Here is a 19,901-nt window from a genome sequence, read left to right as displayed (position 1 = left end):
TAGGCAGTTTCTCCATATCGGTGAACCGTCCATAAGTTCCCAGTGACAGCAGTCAGTAAACGAGAAAAACAAAAACTGAGGAAAAGTTCGTCGTCTCTATTGCCGGTGGGTTGGAGCTGGGTGTGATAACAGCTAGGTAGTAGCTCCTTATGCAAGATCCATAAGTCCGATGAAGTTTCTACATTCCAGCGCTGAAATGCACAGTATACAGGTTTAAGCCCAGTAAGCAAAGTATCTCCATGCGTCCATAAGTCCAAGAAAACTAAAGGAGAGCAGTACCTGGTCTCTTTTGCTGATGAACTGGGTGTGACCAAAGCCGGGAAGTATCTCCAGGTCGGTGATCCATAAGTCCACAGCGGCAGCAGTCCATATACAAGAAAAACAGAAGCAGTGCAGTACCTGATCTCCAAGGCCGAATGATTGGATCTGGCAGCGGGACAGCTTAACTTATGAAATATGCCCCTCGACTTATGCAGTAAAAATCAAAAAAAAAATCATGTCACTCACCTTGATTTCCGTCTTGCCGAAGTCCATCGATGATATAGAAAACATCGTCGTATATATCCAACATCACACGTTATCAAAAGTCCAGAAAATGGATTTCCAAAAAAATCCATGATCCACTGCATCCTCCATGGAAGCCATGTCCAAGTACCACCAATATGATAGGGGGTACCACCGGGCCACTTGGAGGCACTTGGAAGCACTGTACTAGAACACACACACACACATAAAAATGACTTGACTGATTTTCACCGGCCAGCAGCGCCCTAGTCATAACATTTCTGCTAGAACAACTTGGGAATTACAAGTACCGCGGAGTGCACAAGGTTAACTTGGAGTTAGCCTTTAACTAACAGTTCACAATCAAAACTTAACTTCCAGGTAACTTTCTGGTAAATTTAAAAATTTCTGTTTACATTTGAATTTTTCTTTGCTAAAAATTTTAAAATTAATTAATTTAATAAAATAAATTTTAAATTAATAAATTTAAATTTGATTTTATTTTGGGCAATGTAAAAGGCCTATTTTGAACTTTCATAATCCTGAAAAACAAACTGCCTTTCCTCACAAGGATCTAAATTTATTTAAAATATAAAACTTATCCGTTATCTGGTTAAAAATTCGTAAGATTCGAGCCTGGGCAGGCCATTTTTTGCCGCTCGCTCTCAAGAAGTCAGTTATCAGCCCATAACTAAGCCAATAATGATCCAAATATGGAATTGTATACCTCGTTAAACTTTTTTTCTGAAACTAAAAATAGAATCATTACAACGAAAAATAAATTCTGGACTATACATTTTAGGGCTTTTCATGGTTCGAAACATAAGTGATCGGAGGTCCAACTAAACTAATTCGGATAGGATCCTAAAATATCTGGATATCTGGATCCTAAAATCTAGAAATTCAACGGCACATGAGTCAAAAACATATAATCGCACAGCTGTTACATTAATTGGGGGAAACCCATTTTCAAATAACTTTGAAAAATCAATAATGTCCGAAAGTCAAAGATATGGAATGGTAAAGTTAGATAGATATCTTATGGTGCTATGTTTTATGCTAAATTCTTTTCGAATATCTTCGAATATAGTGTATATAAACAGCTCCTTTATCAAATTACCCAGTATTTTATAATTTCCCTTGCAGTAAAAACATTTATAAAAGAATGGTTTTTAACTATGTGCCTCTCGCTCTTTTTCAAAACTAGGAAATAAAATTGGTGTGTGTTAAGGTCCGAAGAAAATAATATTAAGAGAATTTCCAAGGTAATTGATTTCGAAAAACTTTTATTTGCAAAAATTAAAACGAGACACGGTCCGCTCTATCATCAGATATTTATGTATCTTTTTTACCCAAACTAGAAAAATTTAAAACTATCAATCTTCATGAAAAAGCTTAAAATAACAAATATAATTAATAATTACCACTTACCTTTGAAATCCGCGCTTTCCAAACTACTACAAGTGTTCAGATATTCAGATATTTCCAATTAAAGGAATATAAATTGTGATGATATCATAGCGCTTGCTGTTATCCGTTTTAAGAATCGAAATTGCTCAGAAAACTTAAGATTCAAATGAGAATCTTTAATAACGATATTGAAATTCCCATTTATAAGAACATTTTGAAGGAAAACTGTATATTTTTCTTCTTAATCCAGCTTATATTATATATTGATAGATCATCAGAAAGGGGTATCATTTTGACATTTATTTAGTAGTTTGTTTTATTTATCTAGATTTTTAGTTTTAATTGTATCGGATTTTTATTTAGAAAGGCATGCTAAAATAATGCCCATGATCGGGGGCCACTCGAAATCTCTATAAAAACCTTGGTGGTCCAGAATTGTATGTCCCGGAATGTTGTGGATGTGATGTTGGCGATGGTTGTCCTTGCCGCAGGATTTCGAATGGCGAGTTCGAACGCTGCATAAAGTGGTGATAGTTGTTTGTTGGCAGTTGGTGCTTTAAAAATAAAAGAAAAAAGATTATCATAGAATACAATTAGGAATAATATTAACCAACCTGTATATTTCGTAGAGTCATTGAACCGACAGCACTTCCAATTATATGAGGGCTAGGTCCATCGCCTAAATCTAATTGCAAGCTCTCGGACATGTCGTTATTACTGCTTACTGCGCGTCCGCCAATATTACTGGCGCATCCAGCTCCATTATTTGTCAAATGAAGCTGTCCCAATGAGGCTGTGGCCATTGCCACATCGGGCATCATTTCGGATAGATGGCTATTGGCCGAATCCAGTCCACAGGCACCGCCCTCGGCGCCCATATCCAATCCGAGGCCATTTCCATGCGGGAAACGAAAGTCTCCCTCGGTTATGAGGGCTGGTAGATCGTTGCGTTGATGCACCGATGATGAGAGTCGCGAATAACTACACTGAAGCGTCGGACCAGAGCTGGAACCAAATGCATTGGCCACACCGATTAGTCCATTCGAATGGTGGCGTGGGAAGGTGAGATTTCGGCTGTAGCACGGATGAGCAGCGTCGGTGCCACAAGACGCCACGGATGAGCCCATTGGCGATAAAAACGATGATGCAACATTGGTGTGTCGCGAAACTGAGCATGTAGCTGCTGGTGATGGCGGCGGGCTTTGATCCTCATCCTCAAGCAACGAGTCATCTTTCTGTGATGTCGATGCACTTGTCTCCTCGGCATGATTCTCATTTCGACCTGTATTGGTTTGTAGGGCGATTTCCAGTAGGTCAGATACCTCGTCGGGCAGATTAAATTCCCGCACAACCCGCAGACGAATTTGCCGGTCGATTTCACTCTTTGATGAAAGTGGCAACAGTAATGCCCTCTGACACATTGGCGATTGACGAAGCTTGTGCTCCCGCTTTCGCATTGCTAATAACGTTTGGTTGTCCGGTGGTGGAATAACAGCGGCGCCTACTAATATATCAACATTACCATCAGTACTACGATTTTCTACTGTGCTAAGATCACTATTCGCCTTTGAATTCATATGTGATACCATATAGAGGGTATCTGGTATATCTGGGGGATGTCGACATCGGCGCATACGCATTAGTTCAACCTGATGATGTGACGATGACATGCGATCTTCCAAGAGCGCTTTGACCTCCTCAAAATAGGGCATAAATAGACGAGGCCTAACGTATAGACCTTGATTTTTACCCCCACGAATCCAGGCATTGATACGCAAATTTTCTCGATCATCTCCGATCATGTGCGATGGTGGTGTGCTCACGAGACCTCGACGAATGGCCTGGCAAAGGACCTCACAATGTGGCGGCAGGACATGATCCATACGTACCAGTGGCAATAGTTCCGAGAGTATCTCGCGTAATTCTATGTCGCTCAGGTCGCGTTTCTTGACACCCTTGCGTGCTACCGAGTGGGCTGTGTGGGACAACAAGTTGGGCTCACGATCCTCCATGCGACGAATGAGCTCCTGCTCACCCCACTTGAGAACGGCTTGCAATACTTCCAATTCGGATGCTTGCAAGAAGTTACTATGCAGAATATGTATTAACTGAGATTTATCGAGTTGATGCAACACCGGTGAGGAGCTTACAGCTGCAAATTCCTCACGTAAATACTGACAAGCTTGGCGAAAGACCCATGCGGATCCGTGGGGCTGGCAACCCCATTTCAGAACTGTGGGTAACGTTTCGATGGATAACCATTCAAGAATCAAATCCTCACAGCCTTGAGCCAATATATCCAGCTCTAGAAAACGACCGATCTGATATAACTCCATGGCCTCCTCGAGAGTCGTTGGTCGCACACGTCCCGTATTGGTTAATGCATGCACTTCACCAAGTGAACCAGCCGATGTACCAGAACCTACGCCACGCAATATCAATGTCAAGTCCACCGAGTCCAGATAGATTGCTTGCAGCAACACACGGGCATATCTTTTTGGTATAACAGTTTCATCTAATACAATGCGTGTGGGTACGTGTAATGAACGTTCAACGTACTCGTCAATATTACGCGTACGGCGCGCAATTAGATTTCGAAAAAAAGGTGAACGCGCGCTTAATATCGCTTTATGGCAAGGTAATTCGATCTTCGGTCTAAATCCATACTCCGAAGTTCCTGAGTCTTGTCTTAGATAGTCGTTGGTACCATCTGCAGTAAAGACAAGAGCTGCATCAGCGTAATCACCTGTTTCCAACAAATAGCGCAGATCATGCTCTAGGGGATTCGGTGTACCGAAATCTTTGCCTAGCTGCCGCAATAGGCTTATGTCAATGTTGGGATCATGGGGACATAGATCACCAGTGTATAGGTAGCGTAATAGTGATGAGAAAAGTTGGACATCAATGGGGGAAGTAGGTAATTCGAGACATATACGCGCTCCGAAACCAGGACATCCTGCCAGCAGGTCCCGAAAATATACACAACGTGCTGATAATATTGAACGGTGCACTGAGAATATCGTTCCACGAAAAACCAAATCACAATCGGTGCACAAATTTTTCTCATATATGGCAGCAAGATCTTGTTTAAACGTTGCTGCCGGCGGCCGTGCCAATTCAGCTTGCACCTGTAATTTGATGTAAATCAGGGGTTAATATAGGAATTTAGGTTTATAGGATATTTTTTTGCTAACCGACAAATCCCTTAGAGCCGACAACGCCTCGAATTCCTCGCATAGAGCTGCTAGTTCCACGGGTGCCCAATCAGATACAAAGTCTCGCAGGACGCGTGCGTGATCACAGGCTTTCGAAGAACGCCGTCGACGTATAAACTTGCGTTTAAGTGTGGCAAAGCCGGTGGCACGTTTCCTCCTCTGATCCCGATGGTAATGTGCTCCACTTATGACAATACCAGGAGTTCCGCTAGCATTTCCACTAGGTCCACAACTGCTACTACTATTTCCACTCATGCCAAAAGCACCTGAACCACTAGACATTTCGCCCATTCCGCCCATAGGCAATGCTGATAAATTTCCATTCGAGTTGCTAGAATTGTTATTAGCTCCACTTCCCGATGAGGCGACTGTGGGATAGCTGCTGCTGCTTGACGTATTGGCTCCCATTTTGAGTGTTATGCCAGATCAGATGAAAACACTAAGCTAACTGCGATACGTTGAGTAAATGTTTTTATGCAGGACATGCACACAGGATAATTTTTTGTAATTTCATGCCTATTTTGCCATGTATATACGGTTTCTAGCAGCGCCTACTTAACAACCAGGTTCTGAAAAAAAGACATATGGATTATATAGCTTAGTCTTGAAAAACACTAAGTATATTTGGTAATTACCTTGTTTGTGCAAATTGCCTTTCAGCATTTTATAAATTCAACTTGTGGGGCCTCTTGCTCCTTGAAGCCTTAACAAATAGGTATTTTCTCTTGGACATGATAACACCTGATAGATTGATCTGAAATAAAGATATAAGTATTCGGGATAAGACTTTTAATGAACTGAAAACTATGGAGATAACATCCGAAAAAGTACTTTTATAGAAGTACTACATCCTAAAAGAAACCAGCGATAAATTAAAACCAAAATGAAGAATTTATAAAAGATAAAATAATGAGTCATTTAATTTTTGAGCTCTAAAAAAAGAAACAATATCTAATCATTTGTCTTAAGGAGTTGACAAAGTTGTTAACATATGGAAATAAAGCGGTAATTTCAAAATAGGAAAAACTTAAATTAAAAATTGTGACCACGCCTTTTCCGCCCTCGCAAACGGAAAAAAGCACTTGCATTTTGATATAAAAATTATTTTTTGTAAAATTTACACTGAGCACACATAATTATAGTACTCTATCTTTCACTTACCTGTGCTATTGCATTCAGTCTTCGAGATCCAATTGTTTACAGTTTCTGATAAGAAAGCCAACCGATTGGCAAGCTTAAAACCTTGAGCTCTTAAAACGCTTTCATGATTTGCTTTAGACCCGCCTTACTGGTGAAAAAAAAAAACAAATGTAGGAAAATGTAGCCTTGAAAATGTATCCGAAACAAAATATTGTTGGCAACCTAAAAGATATATTAGTTTACAAGACATTAACACATACACATGGGCATGGGTACATACATACATACAAAATAAACAACGAAAAGTGACACTGTTATGTATTTATGTATGTATATAGATTTTGACTATTGTCTAAATTGACCCACATATGTAAGTATGTATTTAGGTATATACACAAGTAAATAGGACACTAGAACTTAAGGAATAATAAAACATATCTTAAAACTACAGCAAACAAAATATGTCAGAATTTCATTAAAACATAAGGATTCTTTAAAATTTAAAACAAATAATTGTTTAAATAATTTTCACTGTTACACTTTTGAAACCCTTAAAACCAGCGATTTGCATTCTACTATTTCGTATCTCTCGAAATCCACTAAATACATACATACACTCTTATGTACACACGAAGTTGCCAATACGAAATGGAACGTCCCATATGTACATACATACATATATAATAAATAGTTCATCTGCTTGGACAAATTGGCATTCTCATAAAGGTTTCCCAACACTTCTGGGCATTAGTTAATAAAAAAAAAACAAATTTTACAACTCATTCATAGATAACATTGAAATGTTAAATTTATATATACCAAAATAGATGGGCATATGTATAGAGAAACGCACTGTTGCACATGTGCAACTAAACATCTTTTTAAATTTCTATACATGTATATATTTCACTTTAAAATCCATTAATAATTTTGATCTTTGATATTAACGAAAGTATCCAATATGTTTTGACACCGTTTATAAATATTAATTATTAATGGGTTCCTCACATATATTTTCGACGTGCATACATATATATCAATATGTATACAGATTTATGTCCACTGAACACATAAGTACGTAAAATGAGAATTCTATATTTTGTGTTACGGGGCACTAATATTTTCCTATATTTCAATAGCGAAAATATCTACCTACAACATAATTTATAAGATGACTTGAAAAACATACTCTTTGTTCGCAACTTCAATTTTACACAAATTATCGCGTTTTCACTCGACCACTTTAATTCACATTTAGCAGGAACCAAAAGTCTTTAATTTTATATTGTTTAATGCCCATTTGATTCTATTGCATGTTTAATAATTCACATTTTATTTTAGGGTTTCACCAATTGATTATTTTATTTACATGCCAGTATTAAAATGTTCTGAAAATTAGTGTGCCCGTAGGTTCACTGCGATAAAATGCCGAGCGATTGAATATCGATAACAATATGTGTCCGATATATCAAAAAAGCGTTTATATTGACTAAAGCTTTATATTCTCACAAAATGATTTAGAAAACTACAGCTTTTTTACTTACACATTTAAGCTATAGTAATATACAATCAAGTATAACAATTGCAAAGTGACCAATAATATTAATAATAATAATAAATTAATATTTATTTGATCTGTATACATATATCGATAACTGAGAACATCTCTAGGGTTTTGAACGAAGTAAGAGTTCGATTTTTTGCAAATGTGAAATGTATCCTCTATCGAGAAACTAACTTGTTTCTTTTAAAAATGTTTTATTTGTGCCATGGTAACCGAAAATGAAATGTGTAAACGGTTATGCAATCGTAAATAAAATAAACTATCCATAATTAGAGTTATAACAATGCTTTACTTTTTTTTTTAAACATAAAACTTTGTAATCGGCTATTTTTTTTTACAATCTTTTTTCTAAAATTGGGAGCAACAAAAGTACTATAACACAATTAAAGGGAATTAAAATATTATTTTTAATGATTTAATCACTAAGCTTGTTAATAACTAGCATCCCGAGAAATTACATTTCGTTTAAATATTGTTTTTATATGGTTTACAAATTGCTAAACCTGAAGTAAAATAAAAATGCGAAAACACATATTTAAATGCTTTTAAATTAATATTTTTACAACTACACACAGAGTGAAACTTTATTCAACAACAGTAAACATATTTATGTATATGGATGTATTGTATTAATATTTTTCCAATGTGGCTTTGTGGCTGGTAAATTGAAGAGCGAAAACAGAAGCATATTTCATAGCGCATAGGTGATGCTCCACCGGGGAGCGATATAAGTTATGTGATGCCATTTTCGGCAATTTCTGATGTGTCTCACCCCAGTTTACCGCGCCCTAAACTTTAACTTTCATATTGTGCGGGTGGGTATTCTATATTTAATCCTTGCTCTGCATGTACTTGATCAAATCGATGACACGGTTGGAGTAACCGAACTCGTTGTCGTACCAAGAGATCAACTTAACGAACTTGTCGTTAAGAGAAATGCCAGCCTTGGCATCGAAGACCGACGAGTGAGTGTCGCTGAGGAAATCGGTGGACACAACCTCTTCATCGGTGTATCCCAAAATTCCCTTCAAAGGTCCGTTAGCAGCCTCTTGGACTTTGGCCTTAATCTCATCATAGGATGCGCCCTTGCCCAAACGCACCGTCAAATCAACAACGGACACATTTGGTGTGGGAACGCGGAATGCCATTCCAGTAAGCTTACCGTTCAGAGCCGGAATAACCTTGCCCACGGCCTTGGCAGCTCCCGTGGAAGCTGGAATGATGTTCTGAGCAGCACCACGTCCATCACGCCACAATTTTCCAGATGGTCCATCGACGGTCTTCTGGGTAGCAGTGGTGGCATGGACGGTGGTCATCAGACCCTCGACGATCTCGAAGTTATCGTTGATTACCTTAGCCAGTGGAGCCAGGCAATTGGTGGTACACGATGCGTTGGAAACCACCTTCATATCCGGGCTGTAGGCATCCAAATTGACGCCGCATACGAACATAGGGGCATCGGCAGATGGGGCCGAAATAATGACTTTCTTGGCACCGCCCTTCAAGTGAGTGGAAGCCTTGTCGATGGTGGTGAAAACACCAGTAGACTCGACGACATATTCAGCGCCAGCACTGGCCCAGTTGATATTGGCCGGGTCGCGCTCACTGAACACGGTGATCTTCTGGCCATTTACAACCAGGAAACCTCCCTCGGCGGCAACGGTGCCCTTAAAACGTCCATGGGTAGAATCGAACTTGAAGAGATACACCATGTAGTTCACATCGATGAAGGGATCGTTTACGGCCACAACTGAGGCTCCCTTTTCGATGGCGGCACGCAGAACCAAGCGGCCGATGCGACCAAATCCGTTAATACCAATCTTCGACATGGTTAACTCTTTGTTTATCTATAATGAATATATATATGTATAAATAGTAGTTAATATATAAAAACACTCAAGAAGATAGTCTAGAAAGAATAGAGCCACTACCTATCGGCTTGCTAGCAAGGAATCGACTGTGACGGCTGAGAAATTGTGAGCACTTTCTATGGGCGAAAACTTGGGCGAGAAAATTTTCAAAGTCAGATGAAGGACGTGCATGTCAAACGCAAACACCACAATAAAATGAGCTTTTGCTCTCCCAAGTTGTAAAGCTCAATGTTACCCAACAGGCTTGTTTTGTTCGTTATAATAATAAGCAAATAATTGTACATAATAAGAACATAATAAATAGTTGAAAACTTAACATTTTATATTTCTACTATACCTTATAACGTTTAAAAATAACTGTTAATTTTTATTCCTAAAAAATGTTTATTATGTTATATTTTTTGTAGATTTCTTCTGCTGAATTTTGTCGCTGGAAGTTTTGCTGTTTCAGAGCTTTGAGAGAACATGTGAATATAGAATTATTCCACTCCAAGTTTGGTTGCCGGTAATTACATATGTATGTATTTGGTACATATGTACATAAACATGTCTTGATGAATATCAATTGGAAAGGATGAATATATGTATGCACAAACAAATGCAAACATCCCTACATAAATATTAGTTCCCTAAATTAAATATTATTATGTATGAATATTTATGTGCATATTATAGTACAATCATTGAGAAAGAGAGTTAAAGAGAGTTTTGATGATGAACTGCTAATCTTAGAAAAGCGATTTCCATATACCATAATTGTTGTTGGTAATTTCGATCCATTGAATACCCAATAAAAAATCGATTCGCACTTAATAGCTCGCCTACTTTAATTTCATGAATTTTGAATTCATTCTGTAATGAATTGTATTAGTCATAACTCTATGACCCACCTAAAAAATATAAACACTTTGTGATGAAATCTTCATGACCGCGAATTTCGTGATTTTTTAGATTTTAATAGTGTTTTCACTTTCTGATGTCAGAAACTTAAACACTTAAAATACATTGATGCAAGTATATATATGCTGCAGATAAGAAAGATTTCAAAATTAGTTAAATGTATATACATATGCCTATACAAATATTGAACGATTTCATAAACAAGTAAATAAAATTAAATACGTGAATTGGATTGCATTTGTTGTAATAAAGTCGGAAAATAGTAAGCATTACGTACATGAGTAACAATGTCATTAGAAATAAGAAAAAAAAACCCATTATAGTACAAAACAAGTCAAACTTATCTTATCGTTAAACAAATTTAATATAGAGATTACATTCGGACTTTTCAACTCTTGTTTTGCATATCAATTTGTATTCATGGCCTCATATACTTTTGTTATTAATGAAGCAATGCGAGAAAAATATACATTTAAAAAATCTTCAAAAGGAAGACAATACTTTTATGTATAAATATTATGAATAATTATAAATTTACCCTAATTAAAGAATTTTTGTCGAGTTTCCTATTGTTTTCTTATATAAAGCAAACCAAAACAACAACTGTTAGAAGTGTTTTAATGGAATAACTTTGATTAATGTATTTGTTCGTTTGGTGACATTTCAATCGGTATCGATAGCAAGTACGCTTGGTGAAAGTGCAATCGGCTAATATTTTTCGATATTTCGCTAACGGCTTTTCCGTGCTTTAAAAAAGTAACCGTTTTAACGTTCACTATGAAATGTAGGCAACGAAATGTCAGTGCTAACAAATATGGAAATCTTATTTGCTTTTTAACATCCCTTTTGAGCTTTATATTATTACAAAAGTGCTAATCAGCAAAAATAGAGCTTGATACGTAAGCTTTTAAATATGATGTATAATAAATACTTAGCTTTAGAATTGCGGCAATTAAATGAGCCACAATCACAACACACAACTCATAGACATCTAAATACCCTTCGAGAGTGAGGTTAATGGCGCCGGGTTCCCACGCCAATAATCCAAGTCGACTTTTTAACCTAGAAACCTCATTATAGATGGCAGCTCCTTGACGTCACAGGGTGAAATAGGCTATCTTTATCTAGAAAAACAGAAACTAGGATCGAATCCAACCGACATCTGACAACATATACTATTTTTTAATGCTGCTATCTAGTACTTTTTGGCACACCCTAAAAAAAATTAAATTATATATTATATAAATTAATATTAATACATAAAGCTTTAAAGCTGATTAAGACCTTCTATTTTGATATTTTAATATTAATATACTTTCTCGGAAGTTTATTATGTGCTGGTATAATAATGAGTCATATCGTACAGGCTTTGCCCATAACGATAAAAAACATTTAAACAACAAAAATTATATTCGATGTTGAAAACAAATTTAAAACTTAAAGGATGTTTTATAAGTATTCATATATTTTTCTTTTAATTATATTAGCCCTAATTCTATTTATTCGAACTACGTATCATGTTTTTAAAAATGAGTTCCCAGAACTAAATAAATATTCATGACTAGGATTGTGGGCAAGCCAAAGCTGATATCAAATTACCAAGTGTTTAATTGAAAAAAAAAAATGAATTTGATTGCATATAAATGTAAGACTATTAGCATGCCAGTTTTATTAACCCGTTAATCCTGACAGACCAAACTCTTAATTAATGTTTTCGGCATGTACATATGTGCACACGTACATTAAATGATATATGTATGTAGCATTTGCTTAACACAATTTTCTTTATTATTTATTCTAGATATAACGCTGAGTTGACGGCTATGACACAAATTATAAATTAATGTTAGTAATCTTCAGTTTTCTTTTTTTTTTAAATATGTATGTTTGTATGTATGTTTATTACATGACCATGTTTTATTTAAATTTCAATTTGTTTTGTTGACAGTTTTTTTTGTTTTGTTCAATTATTGTTAATAACTAATTACAAATAAACCATTTTATTAAATTTGTCGATTTTTTCGGTTGACAAATAAAACAGTAATTAAATTACAATACATATATGCGCATATATATGATCGTGTGGCATATATATGTATATAAACATAATGTATACATAATTAAATTTACACGGAAACACACATACATAGAGAAGGATTCTGATATTAACATACTTAAGGGTGATGCGCGGGTTCTAATAACAAAATACGCTTAAAACAAAATATTTAAAAAAGAAATAACACGTTGCATTTTGTTCCTTTTGGGCTGTGATAGAAAAATATTTTAATTCAACTTACTGCTGGAGTAAAAATTCCTGACAATTCGTAAAGTGCGTATGTAATTATTATTTAAACCTTAGATGGACTTACTTTGATGCATTTTTTAAATTTCACAAAATAAATCAACTTTAATTAATCCTTGTTTAAGTTAAACAATAATATTACCGTATGTTTTTATTATTATATTTTATTATTTAAATGTTACAAAGTTGTTTCTTTTCATAATTTATTTATAGTTTTGAAACAGCATTGGTTTTTGTTTTTTTTTTTTTTTAATGGCCGTCCAGAATGTCCAAAATGTACTAAAAATAAAAGTAAGTCCATCTATGGTGAAAAAGCAGAGCTCAAATAAGCTTACCAATAGTTACACATATGTATACATAGGAATATTCGGTTCAATATATTTATCAAGCATCAAAAGTTGGTAAAAATACACAATTTTTCGTCCATTTTAAATGTTGATTAAGTTGTTTTTGATTGGGATTGGTTTAGGATTCCTCGTTGCTTGAAAAACTATTCACTTTAAATCACAATTTACCTATCGGACCAAGATTATTATCGTTTAAAAAATACTTTAAGAAGGTCAATAAACCAATAAGTTTATTACAATTTTCAATGAAATTTGTTTATTATTTTTTGGTATTACTAGGATTTTAGAATGCTGGAATCAAGTTTTCCGCGAATTTTCCTATTACCTCTTAAAATTAATTTAAAACAAAGAAAAAAATGGATAAGAACTTGATGATTCAGTATATTCGTAAGACAGCAAGACAATATCAGTATTTTCACAATATAAGCTTTAGTTTCTTGTTTGCATTCTACAATCGTTTTTTTTTTTGCATTCTTCAAACCTCAGATAAGCCATATATTTATGTAAAACCTCATACAAATTTAGGAGAATAAATTGAACAAAATTTAATTATATAGTGAGGGATGAATGCTCAAATTATTTCCATGATGCTTTTTTATGCCCTTACTGCCGCAATTCTATGAATGTATTTTTTGTTAAGATTTTGTTAAACATTTATAAATGTATTATAAGATTTAAAGGTGTTTTTCAATTTATTGTTATAGCTTATATGGCCATCATATTATATATAAATAGTTTTCCACTTTTTTTCACTAATGCATAGTTTACATATATGTTATTTAAATCATTCTTATTTTTTGTTTGTATATAAATTAGGGACTTAAACATAATAAGACAAAAATTTGTTATAGTGTTTTGTTTACTTTTTGTTTCATTACTTGATTTATAAAGTTTATTACGCAATTTTTTTGTTTTGTTTTACTTTAGGTTTTTGCCGTGATTCTTTTTTTTTTTTTTTTTTGTTATTTTTTTTAAATGCTTTAACTTTATTTGACTTCCACATCCTATTCATCAGGATCCACACATGCTGAAGTTGTTTTTATGTATTATACGCAAAAGAATATGTATTTACTTGTTTGACATACAATGATTACAATGATACCTCTTCTTTTTCTTTTACAAAGTGCAAACGACTGACTGACGCAATTACGGTGTGTTGGCGCACTCCTGGGGATTTCCCATGGATTTTCAGTTGCACTCACCGCTGAAATACGATTTGAACTAAGTTTAATTTACGTACGTTTTTAAACTGTAGCTGTAACCGGAATTCTGACTAAACAACTGACTAACATCAGCGGGCCCATCGTTTTCATTTTCATTTTCTTTTGGTTTTTGTTTCATTTTTCATTTTTTTTTTTTGTTTCAATTTTCCATTTACACTAATAATATTCTTGTATGCGTGTGTATGTCTATTTGTATGTTGCTGCGTATGTCTGCGGTTTTTTTTGTTTGGTTTTTTTTTATTTGTTTTTTTGTATAATTTTAGTTAATAAGTATATAGCAATATAAATAATGTTGTATATAAAGTTCTTTGTTGTTGTGGTCTACGTTCTAGTCAACTAGCTGCGCCCACATATTCAAAACGTCCGGCACTCATTTAATATTAACCACAGAGGTAACACCGAATCATATACATTAGATCACAATGTAGATGATGGGTGAAACACTATCCGCAGACTGCGCAACCGTTGACCTGACACCCCACCCCACCCTTTAATGCATTTTGAAGTTCTTTTTCTTTTTTTGTTTTTGTTTTGTTTGTTTGGTTTTTACTGGTTTTACTTTAGTTCCATACGCGCAAGAAGGAGTCCCACGATCCTGTTGCCACCGCCATACCATTTTCGGTAACGCCCAAACAGGATACACGGTTGTCGTGGCCAGCGAGTATGCCCGACCGTTCTGCCTTCATCGTGTCCCATACATTGCAGTTGAAATCATCGTATCCCGCTAATAACAGACGTCCGCTCTTCGAGAATGCCACCGATGTGATACCGCATATGATGTTGTCGTGCGAATACATTGCCAACTCCTGATCGGCACGAATGTCGAACAGTCGACAGGTTGCGTCGTCCGAGCCGGTGGCAAATGCCTGGCCATTGGGGAAAAATGTTACCGCATTGATATCGGATTCATGGCCGGGGAAGGTTTGTTTACAAACGCCCTCCCGTATGTCCCATAGCTTGGCGGACGCATCACAGGCGCCGGATACGAACGTTTTGCATTGTGGCGCCAGCGATAGAGCCATAACATCACCGGTGTGGCCAAGAAAAGAGGTGACCTGCAATCCCGTCTCAATGTCCCACAATCCGCACGACATATCACCGGAGCTGGTCACGATCTGATTGTCGTCCAGGAAACGGCAGCACGATAGATAGCCACCATGGCCGGGCAGCTCACGGGACACCCGGACATTGCCCTCGCGCGTCTTTAGGTTGTAAATTGAACACATGTTGTCGAGGCCGCCGCAGGCCACATAGCTACCGGATGGGGCGTACGCACAGGTCATCACCCACGATGATCGCAGTGGAATGGCATGGACTTTGTTCGTGGTATGCGAGTCCCAAACGATCAATTTGCCGTCCTGTGAGGCTGATACGAGATTTCTTGAATCGTTGCCCCAATGCATGGCATAGATTTTCGCCAAATGACCGCGTAATGTACGACGTGTACGCATTTGTATGCGGCCAATGGGTTCCAGCGATGAGGCTGCTTGCAACAGTGATGTGTCGCAGGCCGCCTTCCGGGCATCCCGAATGGCATTCTTTAGGGATTCGGCTTCCTGCCTGAGACTGTCTAGTTCATTCATCTTGTGATCGTTGAGACAGAGGCGTCCTTATGGGATGATTTGGTTGAGGATTCGGTTTCGGATTCGGCTAGCCGGCTTTTCTAAATCCTTGTGCTGTGTTGTGCTGTGTGTGTGATCTGTATTCTTCCACTCGCTCAGTAGATGTGCTATATACATCAAAAAGTAAACAAAAGCTTTCATAAACCTATTATACATATATAAATAATATGTTGCTACTTACGCTTACTTTTTTTAAGCTGGCCAATAGCTTAGTCAAATAAATAGCTTTGGATGATCACGCTTTCATACGGCGTTTATTTTGTGCACTGTCTCTAGTATTGATAAATCATGAACTTTGTTCTGCAAAAGTTTCGGTTTTTTTAGTTTTCGAATAATACTATTCACGCATTATATTTTTATTCTCGGTAATACGGTATGCATTTATAAATGACGTTTTTGTCGTAGTCGTCCTTTTGTGCTCTGCCAATTGAATTATTTGGTTTTTTTGTTTGGTTACTTTATTTCTTTTTTTTTTTTTTGGTTGGTAGTTGGTATGAATGTGCGGTTGGTGTATATTAGATCCCTGTAGAAAGTTTGGATTGTTAAATATACTATGTTTAGTGGGGGAATTTCCTAAAGATTTCCTGTGATTCGTTTTCGATTTTTTTTCTTTTCTTTTCTGCCCTGGTTTTCGTTTCTTTTGGTCTGATTTTTAATAAGGAGGTTTTTTGAAGCCTTCGTTTTGGTAAAACTTTTATTTTGTGGATATGATATTTGAAAAAAAAAGAAAGAAAACTATCTTGTGCAGCGGATAAGATGGAAATAAATCAATTTTTCTTTTATGCTCTATAGTTTTTATGCTGGATTTCGGTTTCGAATTCAATTTTTAATTTCTCGCCTCTGTTCTGCTGGATGGGTAGGATATGGGATATGTTCCTTTTGCTTTTTTTGTACACCAAAATTGCAATTTTTGCACCACCACCGCGGCGCAAAGTGGCAAACTGATTGGAGCAAGGAGCACGACCAGTAGATGCGAACCGTGCGCAATTGAAAGCGCGGCAGCAAAAGCAGGTCAGAAGTCCCCGAAAGCGGGCGGTGAGACAAAAACAGTCGCGATGATTAGTTGTCGCATTCGCACCAATGCCGACAGCGTAAGCGCACACATGACAAAGAGTAAGAAGGAAATAGATAAAAAAAAAAAAATAATCAATTTTAAACGTTGAACATTTTTCGTTGGGAAGGCACAGAAATATTTCTCATTCAATTTTTTTATGCGGAATAATAGCCGTGTCTTGAACTTAAAAAAAAGTAACCTGACAATATGCGCCCCTAATAATCATATATGTAAGCGCAAAATATTCGAGACTGCCTTTCATTACTCGTCGTCGCCCGAGTATGAAAATTTTTTTCATTTAGCACATACACACACATTACCATAGATCAGTATTTTTCTTTAAATTGTCATTCACTGGACAGTTTTTTGTTGACGATAAAACGTTACTTACACGTAATGTTAACTTTTTATACGCAAAACAAATTCCCGTCTTCAACTACACAAATAACTGAAAATTTTGTTAACGAAGCCACCAATCTGTAACTTTTCATTTGCACTCTACAATTGGCAGCCAACACCTAGAAACAAATTAAGGGTGCATGAAAGCTGTATCGATGTGTTTGGTTTTTATCGATAGCATAGATACATATTTAGAAATCAGTGTGTTCACACTTCTTGACGGAAAGCAAGTAACATTATTCCGATTGTTTTTGCGTATCCGAAAATTCGCTTGTATTTAGGAAAGTGTTCTTTTATTTTAAATAATAAGGGACAATAAATAGCTTTTTTTCTGAAAATTTAAAAATGTCATATCTTAAAACAAATAACAATCAATCCCATTTTATCTACCGGCTATATTTCCATCCGTTTACGTTTCATGCAACCATGAATTTTGAATAGTCAAAGTACAAACTTAAACGATCACTGCGAAAACGTCAACAAATAATTTTTGAAAAACATTATAAAGTTATGAAATAGATTTGATTAAAATAATATTGTTTTTATATCGATATACCATTTAAGTATCGATAGAAATCTAAAATATATATCAGAAATGAATCATTTAAAAGAAAAAAATATGATATTACCCGAAAAATGAAATGTATCAATTTTGATTGAATCCTACCACTGTTAAGAGAAGAAAACCGGTCCACTGGACACCGACATATTTCCACCCATATGATTCATATATTAAAGTGTTGAATAGCATTTCCGATCTCTCCTCAGGCAGTCACACTGTTTTATTTATTGTTGATAATGTATATATGGTTTATTAAATATGTTTAAGTTAGTTTTTAAACAATACAAGACCAAAAGTAGTACTCCCGATTTAAGGGATGTGATAAATTTTGATGATTTTGAAATTACGCAGAATGATCTACGACAAAATGATAATGTAAGGAATTGACAATGAGACCTGTTGCTGTTGCATTTGAATTTTACAATATTCTTTCTATTTACAATCACAGAATGTTCAACGATTAAGTATCATCAATGAAAAACCAATTCAAATGATACCAGGGATAAAATCACCAAATGATTGGCGATCCTATAAATTAACTCATCATCCCGGCATTGTTATTATCAGAAACCCCTTTACAGAGCGTGGTCGGCGTTATTGGATTGCTCGATGTCTAAGGGATTACCCCCGAACACCAAACGTCGTTAATTTGAATGAAAGACTTTTTAATGATTCTGTTAGATCGGACTGGTGGAAACAGCTTAATCTGTGCAGCGATAAGGACGAATTCCAACGCATAAAAACAGCTATGCGTTGGACAACATTTGGATATCATCACAACTGGGACACAAAGCTCTACGATGAGCAAATGAAATCCTCGTTTCCGGAAGATTTAAGCAGTCTTTGTCGATTATTTGCGTTTACTTTGGGTTACAGTGATTTTAAGCCCGAAGCTGCTATTGTAAATTACTACCCAGTTGGTAGTACTTTATCAGGTCACGTCGACCACTCTGAACCTAATAAAACGGCCCCATTGTTTTCATTTAGGTAATGTACCCGAAAGAGCCACATACATTCACTAATTTTTTTTTTTATATTTAACAGTTTTGGACAGACTGCCATTTTTCTTATTGGTGGAACGACTTTGGAGGAAAAACCAACTGCCATATACCTTCAGAGTGGAGACGTTATGATAATGTCTGGGGAATCGCGTCTGTGTTATCACGCAGTTCCTCGTATTATTAAAACTCAGAGAGATTCAACTTCTATGCTGGCATCTGAACAGGATGATGACTCAGAAATTGAATTAAAACTATTGGATACGGCTTTATTTAAGAATGTATGCGAACCCACATTTTGGGAACCATTTTCTAATTATGTTGATGATTCGCGTATTAATATTAATGTACGTCAAGTGTTGAATCTAGGGGATTTTAAGTTATAGATATACTGCTCATCAGTTTTTGGTATTTTAAACCGAAAACCGGCTTATTTTAAGAATTTGTAATTACAGCGATTATTTATCAATTTTAAAAAATATATGTGCATATTTTTTTTTAGAAAAGTTTCCTTCTACAGCCCTGCATATTTTGTACACCCACCAATTAACACTAATTTCCATCGATAAGGAATATGACATTTGTGTACTTTTTGTTGTATTGTGATGCAAATAAAACGCCTAAGAAGAAAATATGTAGGACATAAAAAGGAACATCTTTTGTTATAATAACGAAATTAAATCGTAATTCAGTGCAGGTGTCCAAAAATATTGAAATGATAAAAAATTAATTTTGGAAACAAATTGTGATAAGTATCGAAAATAATAAGGAATCGACGGTGAAACTAGAC

At 35.9% G+C, this 19,901-nt stretch overlaps 4 protein-coding genes across 8 annotated transcripts; 1 reads left to right on the top strand and 3 right to left on the bottom strand.

Moving 5' to 3' along the window:
* Positions 1 to 2,122: 2,122 nt before the first annotated feature.
* Positions 2,123 to 7,681, bottom strand: LOC108115202 (BTB/POZ domain-containing protein 7). 2 transcript variants are annotated; one of them, XM_017226528.2, is made up of 6 exons: positions 7,459 to 7,681; positions 6,291 to 6,491; positions 5,765 to 5,883; positions 5,109 to 5,698; positions 2,529 to 5,042; positions 2,123 to 2,468 (listed from the first exon to the last, which is right to left on the bottom strand). In XM_017226528.2, the coding sequence occupies exons 4-6, from the start codon at positions 5,535 to 5,537 to the stop codon at positions 2,325 to 2,327; spliced, it is 3,087 nt and encodes a 1,028-aa protein (XP_017082017.1). In that variant the 5' UTR covers positions 5,538 to 5,698; positions 5,765 to 5,883; positions 6,291 to 6,491; positions 7,459 to 7,681; the 3' UTR covers positions 2,123 to 2,324. The 2 variants fall into 2 exon arrangements, with proteins under 2 accessions (XP_017082017.1, XP_017082016.1); XM_017226527.2 differs by having other exon boundaries at positions 6,291 to 6,417.
* A 692-nt stretch (positions 7,682 to 8,373) lies between these two features.
* LOC108115203 (glyceraldehyde-3-phosphate dehydrogenase 2) lies at positions 8,374 to 9,887 on the bottom strand. The gene is made up of 2 exons (XM_017226530.1): positions 9,765 to 9,887; positions 8,374 to 9,680 (listed from the first exon to the last, which is right to left on the bottom strand). The coding sequence occupies exon 2, from the start codon at positions 9,660 to 9,662 to the stop codon at positions 8,664 to 8,666; it is 999 nt and encodes a 332-aa protein (XP_017082019.1). The 5' UTR covers positions 9,663 to 9,680; positions 9,765 to 9,887; the 3' UTR covers positions 8,374 to 8,663.
* Positions 9,888 to 13,260: 3,373 nt separating this feature from the next.
* LOC108115198 (guanine nucleotide-binding protein subunit beta-1) lies at positions 13,261 to 17,692 on the bottom strand. Of its 4 annotated transcripts, none has more exons than XM_017226522.2 (3): positions 17,544 to 17,692; positions 16,286 to 16,621; positions 13,261 to 16,205 (listed from the first exon to the last, which is right to left on the bottom strand). In XM_017226522.2, the coding sequence occupies exon 3, from the start codon at positions 16,057 to 16,059 to the stop codon at positions 15,037 to 15,039; it is 1,023 nt and encodes a 340-aa protein (XP_017082011.1). In that variant the 5' UTR covers positions 16,060 to 16,205; positions 16,286 to 16,621; positions 17,544 to 17,692; the 3' UTR covers positions 13,261 to 15,036. The 4 variants fall into 4 exon arrangements, with proteins under 4 accessions (XP_017082011.1, XP_017082008.1, XP_017082009.1 ...); XM_017226519.2 differs by having other exon boundaries at positions 16,280 to 16,621; positions 17,544 to 17,691; XM_017226520.2 differs by having other exon boundaries at positions 16,280 to 16,518; positions 17,544 to 17,691.
* A 582-nt stretch (positions 17,693 to 18,274) lies between these two features.
* LOC108115199 (nucleic acid dioxygenase ALKBH1) lies at positions 18,275 to 19,753 on the top strand. The gene is made up of 3 exons (XM_017226523.1): positions 18,275 to 18,488; positions 18,562 to 19,100; positions 19,158 to 19,753. Exons 1-3 carry the CDS (start codon positions 18,372 to 18,374, stop codon positions 19,495 to 19,497), a joined length of 996 nt encoding a protein of 331 aa, XP_017082012.1. The 5' UTR covers positions 18,275 to 18,371; the 3' UTR covers positions 19,498 to 19,753.
* The last annotated feature ends 148 nt before the right edge of the window (positions 19,754 to 19,901 follow it).

Source organism: Drosophila eugracilis, unplaced genomic scaffold (genome assembly GCF_018153835.1).
Source record: "Drosophila eugracilis isolate 14026-0451.02 unplaced genomic scaffold, ASM1815383v1 contig_498, whole genome shotgun sequence".
Classification (NCBI taxonomy): Eukaryota; Metazoa; Arthropoda; class Insecta; order Diptera; family Drosophilidae; genus Drosophila; species Drosophila eugracilis.
This window is presented reverse-complemented; position numbering and strand designations above follow the sequence as displayed.